The 15,763-nt window shown below is 46.9% G+C and overlaps 1 protein-coding gene across 2 annotated transcripts in view; it reads right to left on the reverse strand.

The window, feature by feature from the left end:
- Positions 1–15,763, reverse strand: part of LOC119176002 (uncharacterized) — a 353,641-nt gene that overhangs the window by 38,599 nt on the left and 299,279 nt on the right. For both annotated transcript variants that reach the window (XM_075889318.1, XM_075889319.1), the window contains exon 6: positions 13,545–13,956. In XM_075889318.1, coding sequence (XP_075745433.1) covers positions 13,545–13,956 — 412 coding nt within the window. The remainder of the gene's footprint in view (positions 1–13,544; positions 13,957–15,763) is intronic.

The following is a 15,763-nucleotide window of genomic DNA, read 5'->3' on the forward strand; positions in this document are numbered from 1 at the left end:
CCTGAGGCGGGTTTGTATACTAGGTGCCTATAGACAATTATACGCAAGGTTCATGGGCCCTGCCATTTTGGGCTCTTAAACAAATGTTCTCCTGTATGTTTTATTGTTTTTTGTACGTGGCGACGTGAATTAATTAAGGCCAGAAAACGTCAAAATAGACCAACCCAACCGCTTTTATGCGCAAACGTCCACCGTACCATTGCACCCACTACGGTGGTCTGGAGGCTAAGGGACTCGGATGCTGAACACGCAGGTCACGGGATCGAATCCCGGCCGTGGCGCCCGCGTTTCCGATGGGGGCGCGAACGCTTGAGTCACGTGTGCTTAGATTCGGGTGCACGTTAAAGAACCACAGGTGGTCGAAATTTCCACAGCCCTTCACTACGGCGTCTCTCATAACTATATGGTGGTTTTGGGACGTTAAGCCCAAACTATTATTGTTATTAACATTATTGGAAGAAAAGGTGCCTTAGCTGTAAGAGCGGAGCGAAAACAAAGGTTTATCTACTCAGAGAGATAAAAACGCGTCCGTGTCCGGCAAACGTTCATTCGGCCCACACCAGGCACTAGCTCTCCTCTCGTGCCTGCACTTTGTAGTCCTCTTCCTTCTCTTAAATATTCATCAATTATTATTATTATTATTATTATTATTATTATTATTATTATTATTATTCTTATTATTATTATTATTATTATTATTATAACAGCCCTCTCCGTTTATTTGCTAAAGATACAAAAGGGGAAGTCCAATATGGAGGTACCGAAACGCACCCGCAAATATAATCTATAGCTATTGTGCTATGACAAATTCTACATCCGGGTTAATATTTTAAAGCACATACAAAAGTATTGTCGAGAGAAAGCAGAGACGGAACAGGGAGAGGAAGAGACCTAGAAAGATAACATGAGAAATTTTCTTGCTTGTTGCCGGGTTCCCGAAAGCGAGCATGCACATAGCAACAGGACAGCGCTGGTCTGTGTAAGCCGAATGATAAGTGCGCGTGTTACGGGCAAAACGCAGCTGCAGTGGCACCGCGACAAGGAAGCGAGTGAAATTCGAAATGTGTGCCATCTGTTCTGCAACCCTTTCGGGGAACACCAAACACGCACTGTCGCACACGCAAAACGCACTGCCGCAAATTAAAGGCAACGTGTTTCTACGAGAGGAATCCATCCACAGCAGCAGGTTGCAGAGCGAGTTGTAGTCTCTAATATATTGCTATGTGCCTTCGTTAAAGGGACACTAAAGTCAAATAACAATTTACGTAGGAATGAAAGCTCGATGTATGAAAACATCTAAAATGACAAAATTATCAACAACAGACACCGAGAAATTAAGGTAAATTCACAAGAACACAAGCGCCGCAGTAGGACATTTTCGAAATGAATCCGATGACATCAGGTGGACCACCTACAAATAATGACGAGTAATCGATTTAGCTGCACTAAATGAAGAACCTTCCGTGCATCTAGACACGCAATGAAATGCTGCTTGTTCGTTTCTGATTGACTCATGATAAAAAAAAAAAAAAAAAAAAAAACGCCTGACGTTACTTTGGGGAATGGCGCGAGTGGTTCAAAAGTTCAATTTTCGCGTGATTACACGGGACAGGTTGTGCCATCTAGCGGAGCGCAGTTGAAAAAAAGAAAACATGAGCAATCTCGAAGTCAGTGGCGGGAAATTGATCAATTGCTGTTGTTGCTGCCGCGGCTCCCGCTGTTTTTTCGGTCTGCTGCTACTAGCGCCTAAAGCCGGGCAACATTGTGCACGGCAACAGTGACGTGAGTCGGTCCGCTTCTTGAGGCGGGTAATTTGAAGTGCGCTAACCCGATGCGGACCATTAAAACGTGATTTTATTTGAAAATAGGCCCTTGCTTGGCCCAAAAGTTACACTATACAGGGTGTCTGGACCGCTATTTCAACAACGTCGACTTAATGGTTTCCTTTAGTGTCCCTTTAATGACAATTGGTCACTCTGAATTTTTCACACGCACCCGTGATTACCTATATTTGAAACATTTGAAGCGGTAGGCGATTGGACGTTACCCACAGCACGGCAAAATCAGAAACAACCAAAAAAGAAAAAAAGAAAATATATTAACACTTTGTCGCTTATACATGGCGAAACTGCAGTGCACCTTTATCAAGAACCATTCATGCTTTCAGTGAACTTGCAATTAGTTAACAATCCATTCACAACGACCCCATTCGCATGGTGAGCCGAATAGTATATGTTTTCGAATTTGTTGTTAAATACGTACCGATTTGAAAGCGGATTGTCGTTAGGAAAGTTTTCCTTTACTTTTGGAGACTTTTTATACTATAAGGCACGTGGCTGGGTTAGTTGGTTAGTTTCACTTATCAAACTTGTTAGGCGTAATAAGCCAAATAGAAGTAGAAGAGAGTGATTTTCCATCAATGGTCACTAATAATCAGTAGCGCAGCCAGAAATTTTTTTCGGGGGGGGGGGGGTTGATTGGACGTTTAACCTACTTTTCTGAATGCACTTTCGCGCGACTCTTTCTATGCCTTCGAGTATTAGGCACATGCGAACTCAAAAGTTCTCAGAAAAATTCTAACCTCCTCCCCACTTCCTGGCCACGCCGGTGCTAATAAGAGGCAGTCAAGACAATGTACGAAATTCGCTCTCTATGTTTATGCAACCTTCTTGCTGGCTAAGAAACACAGCATTGCTTGCTCACAGCTTGAAATACGCTCCCAAAGGCTTTCTTATTCCTCATTAGTCTCATTACAATGCGTGTCGCACCTTTGCGCTACTCTCCACCTGCATGAGCCGTACATAAACCTGGCAATATTTGCTTTTATTATAGCAATAGAGATATACCACTGTTATTTTTAAAAAATGGTTCATTTCGTTAGAGCACGCAGGCTCCTCAAGATATTGCAACGTATATGTTTATCTTATAGGTTGGTAATGCCTACTTAATCACTTATCTACAGATACATGCGTACATGCCCGAATTCAAAAAAAAAAAAAAAAACTGCGCCAAGCTTGTGGCTAATCTGGAGTATAGTTCTCTCTATCCCTGTTTTAGTCTCGTTTTTTTTTTATCTCCACGTGTACAAACCAAAGAAACTTGATGGTTAACCTTTCCCGGCACTTTTCTTTCTCCGTTCTCTCTCTCGAAACTATAGATATTCGATGCATATTCATTTGCTTTTAGTGGAGGGTGATAACGGAACAAATATACACCGTTCGGTAATACACCATAGATGCCTCGCCGCGGTGGTCTAGTGGCTAAGGTACTCGGCTGCTGACCCGCAGGTGGCGGGAACAAATCCCGACAGCGGCGGCTGCATTTTCGATGGAGGCGGAACTGTTGTAGGCCCGTGTGCTCAGATTAGGGTGCACGTTAAAGAACCCCAGGTGATCGAAATTTCCGAAGCCCTCCACTACGGCGTCTCTTATAATCGTATGGCGGTTTTGGGACGTTAAACGCCAGATATCAATCAATACACCATAGATATTAGTATAGCCACATATGCGCGTGAACAATATGCACTTTCAACAGACCACATACACCCTGACGGATTGTGGTGCATGTGTGCCCTCCCCTTTTTCAGTCTTTCTCTTTCCCCACAAAACTAATTTCCAAACTACATTATTTCTTTCCCCACTGCAGAGGTAGCATACTCGTTATTCTGAACTGGCTAGCACTACTGCCTTTCCTATCTCTCATGCGTCTTCCTTCTGCAGACCCCGCATAATCCACGTGACATACAATGAAAACGCATTTGGCACTTGGAAAACTAGCGTCTCAACACCTTTTTAATTTCTGTGTTTATACGAACAAAATAACCATTTAGTCTCGATTTAAGTATAAGGAAACAGGTCAACTTGTTGAGAAGGAACGTGTGCCGGTAATATCCTTTTTACTTCGCACATTGAAGTTTTACTCCGCGATTTACGTTCGTCACAAGCAATTTGAAACAAATAAATATAAACAAATACATTTAAACAAACAAAAAGGAAGCTCACTTCTGCGTTGTCTTCTCAGACCGGAAAATCGTCTGCAAGGTGTCCTTTCCAGACGAAAGGGCACACGAGGAAATGTTGTGACCGTAGTGTGTAGTCAAAGCGAACGCCGACCACAAATTATACGTTTCGTTGAAGGACAGTACCACAATAAAAACAAAAGAAGAAAGAATACACAGGAAGCTGTTCCTTTGATGACACCGTAAACAACACGCTGTGTGTCAGCCGAGCTCCCGAGACAGTTCCTGCGGACGCATACCGTCTAAGATTTCAGTTAAGTGTTTGCATCTTGTTTGTACGCTAGCACACACGATGTTGAGCCGTTTCCGAGAGCAGTTTCGTAGCTCAACTGACGTTAATCAATGCCGGACGTTCAAGATGGGGAGCTCCGGCTAAAGGCATTTTTGATAAGGCCACTCCGTAGCTTGTTGCTTTCGGTTTACAGATTGGCAGTCACGGCAGGCACGCTGATGGTCGACGCATTCTCCAGCTGAAGACCGACGTTTTACGAATGAACCGCTTCGTTCCAAAAGGTAGTTGGCGCTGTTCTTTCTTCTCTTCTGCCCTTCCTACTTCACGATATGTTTTTTGCGCCTCAGTCTTCTGCACCAAGTACGCTTCGTTCCAATCACTGTTCACGCTGTTAACTCGACAGGAGCTATAGACAGTCAGTGGCGAGGATGCAGGCAGGTGTCTTTGCCGAAGCACGTCGGAGGCGCCGCATACACAGAAGCGACGCAGCCAAACAGTCGTGCAGGTAGTGAAGCTATCTCTGTACACCTTATAGGCACGACTCGCATCGAGATATGCTTCAGCGGTGGTGGCGCGCGCACAAGTACACAAAGATACAACTCAGCGGAGGCGAGCGATTAAGTTGACGATTGCAGGTTCGGGGACGTATAACGTTCCTTCTCAATGCTGCCGCGGTGGAGGCGACGCGTTGCCTTATCGGCGGCAAAACCGCACGCCGCGCTGTGCCGACGTTCTCGCCGCATCTCTCTCTTTTTTTTTTATTTAATATTAACGCCGCGCGAGTCAGCGACGAGAGCGAGCTCGCGCAGCTGCAAAAGCAGCTGCGCGAAGCCGAACGTTCAGAGTGTGACGCGCCGCCGCAGTTGTTGTGGTCGAGGAGGAAGAATCGGGGGACTCTGATGGTTTGCGGTTATAAATGATAATAATAACAAAACTAAAAAGAACAAGACGGAAAAGAAGACCGAAGCGCAGAAACGCATTGTCTTAGGGCACGCGCGTGCGCGCTCAGCTCAAAGAATAACGCAAGTTCGTCGATTCGGTGTTCTTTTATTCTGGTTGCCGCCACCGAGGTGAAGTCAGATATGGTTTTCTCGTTGTGAATTGGAGAATAAGCTGCGGTTTTCGGAGACTATCTATCTATCTATCTATCTATCTATCTATCTATCTATCTATCTATCTATCTATCTATCTATCTATCTATCTATCTATCTATCTATCTATCTATCTATCTATCTATCTATCTATCTATCTATCCGTCCATCCGTCCATCCGTCCGTCCGCCCGTCCGTCCGTCCGTCCGTCCGTCCGTCCCGTCCGTCCCGTCCGTCCGTCCGTCCGTCCGTCCGTCCGTCCGTCCATCCATCCATCCATCCATCCATCCATCCATCCATCCATCCATCCATCCATCCATCCATCCATCCATCCATCCATCTATCTATCTATCTATCTATCTATCTATCTATCTATCTATCTATCTATCTATCTATCTATCTATCTATCTATCTATCTATCTATCTATCTATCTATCTATCTATCTATCTATCTATCTATCTAACATCACAAGACATGGTAAACATGTTGAGTGACCCTCAGAAGACAGTGGATGGACAATCCTGCCCCCAGAGGTGCTCTAATAAATGCCTTTCCCGTCAGCCATGCCCGAAAGCATATCACTTAATCTATTACGCGTCGCAGCCATAGGGATCTGTCGATCTTTGAACTCGACCTGATCTCCAGAAAACGTGGCATAACGCTGCAATCTCGCCGTAAGGAGCTCCGTTATCGCCCTCTACAAGGCACGGCGCTTCCTTCTATGTTTGCCGACGAGCCCGCAGTACAACACAATGACTAAGGCGTCGCATTTGCGTAAGAAAGCCGCCCAAGACGGATTCAAGTACGCCCGACCACAGCCCTACATTATACGGCTTACGTGCTTGATTGCCTAAGCTGACTGCCACTTGACCGTCTGCACACGGATCTACCAGCTCCCGCGAGAGTGAGGTTTGGCTCAACGCTGACTCTGCGTCATCGCGCACGTCAAGACCCCATTCACGTAAAGCGATTGTGACGCTGATGACGAAGAAGCGTCTCAAGAGACTGCTGTTGCTCGAGGGAAAAGGAAAGGCGACAATCTAGCGGCATTTACAGCGCAGCGCACCGACCACCCCCATGATATTACCAAGCACGCGTTATCGCTTTCACACATGAGGTGGAACTTGTACTGTTTGAATCGTCGAACGCAGCCGCAGAGATATATGTAGAGATAATTCTTACGTGGTTTTTAAAGGGAAAAGAAGAGAAAAGTGAGCCCCGTAACTGTGTGCATCAGAGTGCAACACCTCAACAGTAGCTCACAAGGAATGAGGGTAAGGAGGGATTAAACGGATAGGCTTAAAAGATATATAGAGAGAGAGGAAGGAGAGAGCGAGGTGCAGGGAGAGCGAACGACGGAAGTAAAGAGGAGATAGGAGAGATGGACACGGTCGCAGGAGTCCGAGGACGGGGCACCACTCGGCGAGAGCTCTTGTCGGCGTCAGGAGATGGCGTAGGGGGATGGGAGCCCAGTCGGCCAGAGCTGCGCTGTCATCGGAGATCGGCGTCAGGAGATGGCGTAGGGCGAGCCCAGTCTGCCAGAGCTGTGCTATCGTCGGAGATCGCGAGAGCACAACCGGTCGGCACGAAATCCAGCGAGCGAGTCCCCAGAGAGAATTCCCGCCTAGATCTTATGAACAACTTTTCACGCTTCAACACAACACGTGGCCGCATATGTGTCGTCCAATAACCTCGTTCGAGGCACTTGCGATTCGTGGCTGTGCATGGTTAACTCCACATCAGCGGGGAAGTGGAGGAGTAGATTGCTACGCCCTTCAGGTTTTGTTTAGAAGACAGTTGTGAAATACCTTTTGGCGAATCGTTGGTGAAAAAGCGATGAAGTAGCGATGAAGTCTGAGCGTCCGCCGCGGTGGTACAGTGGTTACTATGCTGGGCTACTGCCCCGCAGGTCGCGGGTTCGACCCGGGCCACGGAGGTCGCACTTCGATGGGCACTTATTGCTACAGGCCCGGGTACTGTGCAATGTTTATGCACGTTAAACAACGCCAGATGGACTGCACTTCCAGAGCTCATCACTACGGCGTGCCTTTTACTCATATCATTGTTTTCGTACATAAAAACCCATGGATATATTTTCATTTACGAAGTCTGATCATAAATTGGCAGGAGAACTGAGACGCTCATAGTGCTTAAGTGCAGTGTACAGAAACAAGGACAGAAGAAACGACAGGACAGAAAACGTCCCTGCGTGCTTGCGTTTTGTTTTCTGTTTCCATGCTTTTCAGTGATAAAATTAACCAAAACTTTTTGTAAAGAAGCCCGGACAGAACTTGTGCGCACATTTTGGAAGAATCATTCAATCAATCAATCAATTAATTAATCAATCAATCAATCAATGAATCAATCAAATCTCTCTTCGACTCAAGACTGACGACGCCATAAGGCTACGTGAAAACCGCTGCTTTTGACGACGCCTTTGGTTATGTCAAAAACTGATTTTTTGTTAATCGATGATTTTACAGAATAAACAGAACCCTCGGGAACCTAGGCCTTCCCATTCTGTTTTTTTTCTTTGGCGTTCCGTCCAATTTGCTTTGCTTTGTTTCCTATTGCATTGTTTTCCTTTGGCCTGCTTTGCTTTCCCGTTGCCTATAGTTGGCCCACGCAGACAAGACGCTCCTTTCTTATTACTTACTTGTACACACAAGCTTTGAGTCGCAAGAAAAAAAGGAGAAAAGATAATAACAACATCTAAATCAAACGACAACGTATTGGTTATCGAGACAGTGCAGTGATTGGCATCGCACGCGCGAACGTGAAAATCGATTCGAGGTCTTCTCAGCGTGAGATAACGGGCGGCTTAGTCTTCCCACGTGTGACAGGTTGCCGTGCAAACAGGCGTCAATCAAAACGATCAGAGAGTCGGCAAGGGAGCTCGTAGAGGTCTCATTTGATCGAGCCTGCCTCCCGCGGCGCTGCTCGTTGCCTCTGAGCATAGCTGTAACTTCCGTGTGAACACCTATAAGCGAGCGTACGCAGGGACAGCGCCAAAGGGAAGACGGGGTTGGGGGTCTTTTGATTTTTGCACCCATGATCACTGAAAAGATGAGTTAATGGAAACGAAAGGGCCATGTAGTACACATGATAAAAAAAAGCCGTATCTGTTACAGAGGGTTGAATAATGCTATAGGGCATTGTCTTGTGCTCTTCGATAGTCCCCGTTCTTTCTATAGCGCTTGCCCATCATGAACCCATAGCATTACTCTCCTGCACAGATCCATGGCAGTCACACTGCAATTCTGGGGGCTGGGTTTGTATTCATTTTTGGGCTGTCATTGCGCACATGTATCTTAAATGTGGGTGTGGTCCAATGCACTCGGAATCAGCTATCTAAAATTGATTGCAACCTTGTTTGTGGAGATGTTACAGTGCTCTCAGCTACACGATCGCAGCCCCGAAAATTATTCGTTTAGCAACTGCTGCTTCAATCAAGTGACGTTCCGCCCGTAACCACGGTTGAAGTTGACGTGGCAGCACAGCTGCGCCTATTACCCTTGCTTGCTCGCGGAAGTCATGCAATGTCTGTCAAAGGTAAAACACAGCTGTCTGCCATGGCTTGCGGCGCTTGCTTATCCCTATAGATTAACAACGACCTAGTTATCGTGAATACACATTTCCTTATTACGCAGCGGGTTCGCAATGAAGCGCATACAAATAAAATGAAAGCGACAGTTGGCACGAGACGTGAGGCGCGAGAATGCGCAGTGGGGTTGCCGATTCCAAGGCCTGATTTGTAGCGTGGCTATAAAATGCCCCGCATTAAAAAAAAGGACTCGACAAGCTTGTCCCTTGTAGAATGAGGGGGAAGTGATTCTTAAATGAGAGAAGAGAAAAGTGAGCCCAGCAACTGTCTGCATCTAAATGCGACACCTCGGCAGTGGCTCACAAGGGAAGGGGATAAGAAGGGATTAAAAGTAATTGATTTATTTGTGGGGTTTAACGTCCCAAAACCACCATTTGATTATGAGAGACGCCGTAGTCGAGGGCTCCGGAAATTTTGACCACCTGGGGTTCTTTAACGTGCACCCAAATCTGATTGATTGATATATTTGATTGATATGTGGGGTTTAACGTCCCAAAACCACCATATGATTATGAGAGACGCCGTAGTGGAGGGCTCCGGAAATTTAGACCACCTGGGGTTCTCTAACGTGCACCCAAATCTGAGCACACGGGCCTACAACATTTCCGCCTCCATCGGAAATGCAGCCGCCGCAGCCGGGATTCGAACCCGCGGACTGCGGGTCAGCACCAAAATCTGAGTACACGGGCCTACAACATTCCCGCCTCCATCGGAAATGCAGCCGCCGCAGCCGGGAATCGAACCCTCGACCTGCGGGTCAGCAGCCGAGTACCTTAGCCACTAGACGAGGGATTAAAAGTATAGAGTGAGAAGTAAAGATTAAGAAAGAGAAGGACTTGTACACGGTCGACGGAGTCGGAGGACGGGGCACCACTTGGCGAGAGCTTCACGGGGTGAGGAGATGGCGGAGGGTGAACCGGTCAGCCAGAGCTGCGCCACATAAAATGATTGCTTTCTTTTTTCGTGTACATCTCGTATCAGATCGCTTACTGATGTTACCTATCCTGAGGTCAATATAATTACTGAGTGTTAACTACCGCCTATGCGCTACCGTTTACGTAGTCCGCAATATTTCGTCTGATATTTGGTTGCGTTAATATTGAGGGCGTCAGAAGAGCCCGTCAATTTTTCGCTAAGTTTTTTTTTTTAGTAGCGCCGCTCCTGCGTCGATCGGCGTATGCGTCATCGTAACCGGCAGAGCGAACGAGGACGAAAGAGAGAAAACGCGGATTTTAGCGGAGGATGGAAGACGTCGACAGCGAGCCATGCTCATTTAGAGTTAAATATGCTTGCCCGTAGCTGCCTTGGTTTACCTAGGTTCATGTAAGCTTAACCCTGCTTGACGTGGCAAAAGATAGCTGGGCATGATAATAGTTTCCCTCCTATGTCGCGCGGGTTTGCTTCAAGCATAACAGCTCCGGTGTAATATTTAATGCAACGTTATTATTGGATTCTCTGGAAGACTGAATTCATGATGGGCATACTCGTTCCGCATCTGAATGGCTAACACAACTACATGCGACTCATTCAGGACCACAGAAGCCATAGAGCACGCCCTATGCATTTGCGCTCATTGCGACATACAGTCCGGACATGAGCAGATTGACGGCCGCCCTTGAGTCAATAAATACGTCGGGACGCGTAGGTAGGGTCCTTCGCAGCTAGAGCTATGTACACCTGCTCTGACACGCAGGCAGACAACTTCCGAATGCAAGCTGAGTTGTCTTTGCGGAGGGGGCTGGAGGGTGACCTTCAAGGAGGTCGCCACTGTTCTCAGTTCAAGGGGTGTAGTAGGCCTTCACGTTTTCACCTGGTTACAAGCCCTCTTGGGTTCAGTGGTTCATTCAACAGTTCCTAAGGTCAATGAACTTGCCCATAACCGTGCGCGATAAATCACCTGCCGCGGCGGTCCGGGCGAGCCCGGAGGTCGGTTTCCGGAGAGCTTCAGGGATCCACTTGGCACCTTTCACGAAGTTACTCCTCACTACTAACTGTAAAGCGGACGTTGTCCCTGCAGTATTTCAAGCTCACTAGACCACAGACGTCAGTTCTCCTGCTGCTGCAGGCACGTTCGTTCCCGTCTCGTAGCACGTTCGGTCACATTGCTGAAGGAATAAATCCAGGATGCCCTTGCTATGGGACGGATAACTGCACACTCGGTCACATGCTCTGGAAGTGCCCGGAGTTATGTAGCGCGAAGTTCTGCGCAGAAAATGACTGGAAGAGGGCCCTCAAAAACTGCAAGCTCTCAGTCGATCTCTCGGCACTCCAGGAGGCCTACGAAGGGGCCATGGCCTTCCAGTACCGGCGCGGGCACAGCCAGCAACTGCGCCGGACCCCCCTTCGAGAGAGGGGGGGAGGGAGTCTTATCGGGGTATCCCTAGGCTCAAATATAGTTTATTTCACCTTCACCAGATTGACCGGGCTAGATGGCACCAGATTTAAAAGTTAGTGTGCGTCGATAGCACATAAATAAACCACTCCACTGATAGTGGACTTGAAGCAGACAGGTCTCTTCGACGACCGCTTGTCTGTTTTGAAAGATTGGTCGAAGATTTTCCGTAGTATGCATACTCTGCTATGGAGCGTTTCTTCAATGCTTTGTGTGCTTAGAACAAGGGGTAGACGATTGAGAGTATTCCGTATAGGAGGGGTATGCGCAGCTGTCTGTACGTACTCACAACTGTGTGTTTATAATGAATGTTCGATGACTTAGAGTACTTAGTGCTATACTACGGGAGAACGGAAAGCCTTTCCTATACATACGACCCTAATTGGAAACGCTTAATTACGTGAAGTCATGACAACTGTGTATAGAACAAATGTTCGACGAGTTAGATAGAGTTCGCAGAACCTTGTGTTACAAAGAGTGGTTAACGATTTAGAGTACTTGGTACTCTACTATGGGAAAGCAAAAAAAAAAAACCATCCCGTGGCCTTTGAGAAAACAACTGTGTGTTTAGAAAGAGTTATTAACTATTCAGAGTACGAGGTACTCTACTACGGGAGAGCATAAAGCCGTCCCTAAATACTGTCCCATCTCAACTATCGAGTAGAAGTGCCGAAAAGGAGACACGAAGTGTGTGTTCAGAAAAAGTGGGTAACGATTTTGAGTATTATTAAGAAAGTGTGTTAAGAAAAAACTGGTGAACGATTTAGAGTACTTAGTACTCTATGTGTTAGTGTCTCAGAGACGACTGATGCACTTTTGTAACAAGGAATGCACGTTTGGGAAAGCCAGTTTACCATGAAGATACACAACGGAAGCGCTGGTTTCAGATGAAAACCTTGAGTGCCTCAGCAAACTTCATCACATATTTTGACATCAATGTTCGTCCAAAGATGGTATACTTGAAAGTGAAAATGACAAAGTTTTATTATTTAATATGTGTAATACTTACAACAACAGAGAAAAACCTTTACACACGAAAAAAAAAAACAACAACGAAAGAAACAGCCAACACGGCTTTCTTGCAGATGCTGAAGACAAGCTCGCCACTGTTTGCATAGGTGGAGCTAAAAAAATTCAAGGACACTTCGTAAACTGTTAATGCTGTTTCTTTCATTCATTTATTAAAATCTTCCAAGCGACAATGACGGATTGCTTGTGCTGCCAATGTTGTTATCAATTATTTTTGCACTGTTATTTTTTCTCTGTAGTTTAACTCCTGCATGGGCCATGGCGGCCTGCAGTATTGTGAGCTAAATAAATAAATAAAAATTCCAAAAGTTTTTGGTGAAAGCCTGTGTCCATTAGATACTATGCAATGCGGTTTTTCTCTCTCTCCGCAATCATGGCATTGATGATAGAGTGTAAGAGGAGAGGCCACAGCTGGCACCGTTCTAGCGCATGGACGGACGGAGGTGAATATGAAACACTGAAGGCTTTTTCACTTTAAAAATTTATCGAGCTGCGACTAATTATAGTGCTCTCTCTTATCACTTCGCAGTTCCCCTCCTCATGCGCAAGGTAGCAAACCAGAATAGCGTCTACTTAATCTCCGCGCCCTTCCGGTTGATTTCCCCTAGCTCTTGCAGTGCTTCCGGACCCGGCGCACCTTTGACCGAGAGGCGATATCGCGTGATGACCTCATCACGCGACGTCATAGTGACGACAGAACTATGGTAATCTGTGACGCAATTGCGCAGGGGGACATCCCGCGATTTTCGCATCACTCGTGTTGACGCCGACGATGCCGACGGCCACTTTCGCCTGAATAGAATGCGAAAAGGGCCAACATCGAGCATTTCACTAGAAAAAAAAGTGCACTGCAAAGCGGGTGGTGACGAAGTGAAGACACGAACTGACAAACACAGAAGCCGACTTACGACTGTTTATCGAAAGAAACCACGCTGACTTATAGATGCTGCTGATTAAGGTAATCTTGTTATAGATAAAGTAATATGGAAAATGTATGCTACTGTGAAGAGATTGTGTATAAATCAGCGTTGTTTTGTTAATAAAAAGTTGGAAGTTAACACACGTGATCATCAATTCGTGTCTTCACTTGGTCCCCGTCGTCCTTGCGCCATACTTGTTTTTCTGCACTACTGACCCGACTAGCTCATCAACAAGCCATGTAGGGCCGTTCACTCACCGACGTGCAAGTTGCCAGGCTGCAGGGACGCCGTGTTTGGGGCGCCGATTCCGGCTGCGCTTTCGAACAGTTTTCGCACCCGGTCACTGACGGTCATGTGAGGTTCATGCAGGAAGAAGGGTTCCTGCGGCGGGCCGCTACACTGCTGCTGTGCCGTCGAGCCGTTGCTGCTGTCCTGCTGGACCTGCTGTTGGCCACCGGCGGGCCGGGACGAAGAGGCCCCGCCGGCGGCGGGAACGGTGTTCGCCGAGGAAGACACGCTGGCGGCCGTGGGTGACGGGGCCCTGGCGCCGCAGACGCGCTGCTGGGGCAGGTGCTGCAGGATCTGCTGGGGCGGGCGTGATGAACGAGACGAGCGCCCTCCGGAACCCGAGGAACGGGCCGGGCCGGGACACGAGCACGTCTGAGCCACCTGCGCGTCGGCAACACGCCAAGATCCTCTCTTAGAGTAACACAGAGATGAACTAGTGGGTGTATGTTATAAGACTGTACGTGCTATAATACGGACGCGAGCGAGAAGCCAACACACCAGGGGATGAATTGTTAGTCGACGTTCGTGGTGCCTTTTTCCGGAGTGAACATTTATGTTGCAGGGCTTGGGTTGTATTCATGTGATTACCGTTTCTTAGCTGCTCTTGTTGTGAGAGAGAAGGTGAATCTTTATTTGAGGAAAACGGATTTTAAAGCGTCTATTGTTGGGGCCCTATGTCCAGAGCTCCAGTGGCCTTAGCGCCCGCCAGACTTGATCCAGGAGCACGAGCTGCAGTCCTGGCTCCGAGCTGGCGAGGTGTGCCTCCCACTGCTCCACACTAGGTCTTTGAGGTTTGCCGAGAAAATTGGCTAAGTCGCTTGGTTTACGATCGCACCCCCCCCCCCCCCCCGATATGTGGTAGAGAGTCGGCCTACCACTGCACCACGGACACACGGCCGGGTAAATAGTTGGATGTAGCACGTGTAAACATCTTGTATAAGTTATCCGATAAATGCTAAGCGGCCATTGATAAGATAACAATGTGCAGCTGTGTGTTCTAATAACAAAAACCTCGAAGAAAAGTATACATGAAACTTAAGAATTACATTCTGCACGGACAGTTGTGACATACATGAGTGAATTACATCACCACATTAGTTTATTAGCTCTTGGAGGTATCCGTGCTCATTCTGAGATTTATCGATGTGACAGCGACGAAGAGCCCACGATCCATCGCCAACACCTTACTTCTATGTGCAACGAAAACCATATAGTATCGTATGCAGCTGCCAGTAAACACACAGGCGATTCACCCATTCTATGCACCGATTTTTCGATTTGCCCGTACGGAAAGTTCCCCAAGTACTCAAAAGTTTGCAGCACCACAACCCCCCTACCCCCTCCCCACCATTTTAAGCTGCAGCTGGTTTCACTAAGGTAATGTTGAATAAATCTTGTTTAGCCAGGGTTCGCTGAAGTCGGTCTATCTGAAGCGACCAAACCGAAACGAGTATCCACATGTGAACTCAAACCACAAAACATGAGATGCGGAAAGGATTGTTGAAAGAGGCATAACGAAAACGCTGTGACGAAGGCAGCTGCGTTTCCGCGGCTCCAAAACTTGTAGATGAACAGTTTTGTTACTTGTGTGCTTTCGCTAAATCAGGATCAGCTCGCTCGCAATCCAGACGCGTTGTCAACATAAATGCGGTTGATATATGGAGCCGGAACACGTGTTTAGTTCGTGAAACACGTGTTGAGGGAGGACACATAGACACACGTATTAATTTGTAGCCATTGCTATTGTGCTGGCCACTGCACCCCGCAAGAGCTAGATCATTTTGTTGCTCCGAAGCGTTCGGCTCACTTTGTGCAATTTTATAATTTTCTTTCTCCTTGACGTTACGCAGAATTAAACAGTAGCACCTTATATATATTATATACTTTCTTTTTCTCCTGCAATATTTTCATTACTGTAGCGTTACATACTAAGGAGTCAAATTTGCATCCGATACTTCGGTCACTACGTTCCCTGTAGCTGCTTGACAGCCTGTGATTGGAATTTTACAGGAGCCCATGTCTGTTTTCTCTGTTCAGCATCGATGACCGTACCCACGGCACGTGGTTCTTACATTAAGCTTGATTGATGACGAGTCCATTGAACCGTTTACTTTCGCGATAGATGGTATGTTCTACCGTAGCCTTTCAATGCTTTCGAAGCACTCGGGTTTTATACCTAATATTTCCC

The sequence above is a fragment of the Rhipicephalus microplus genome, chromosome 3, assembly GCF_043290135.1.
Source record: "Rhipicephalus microplus isolate Deutch F79 chromosome 3, USDA_Rmic, whole genome shotgun sequence".
NCBI classification, from domain to species: domain Eukaryota; kingdom Metazoa; phylum Arthropoda; class Arachnida; order Ixodida; family Ixodidae; genus Rhipicephalus; species Rhipicephalus microplus.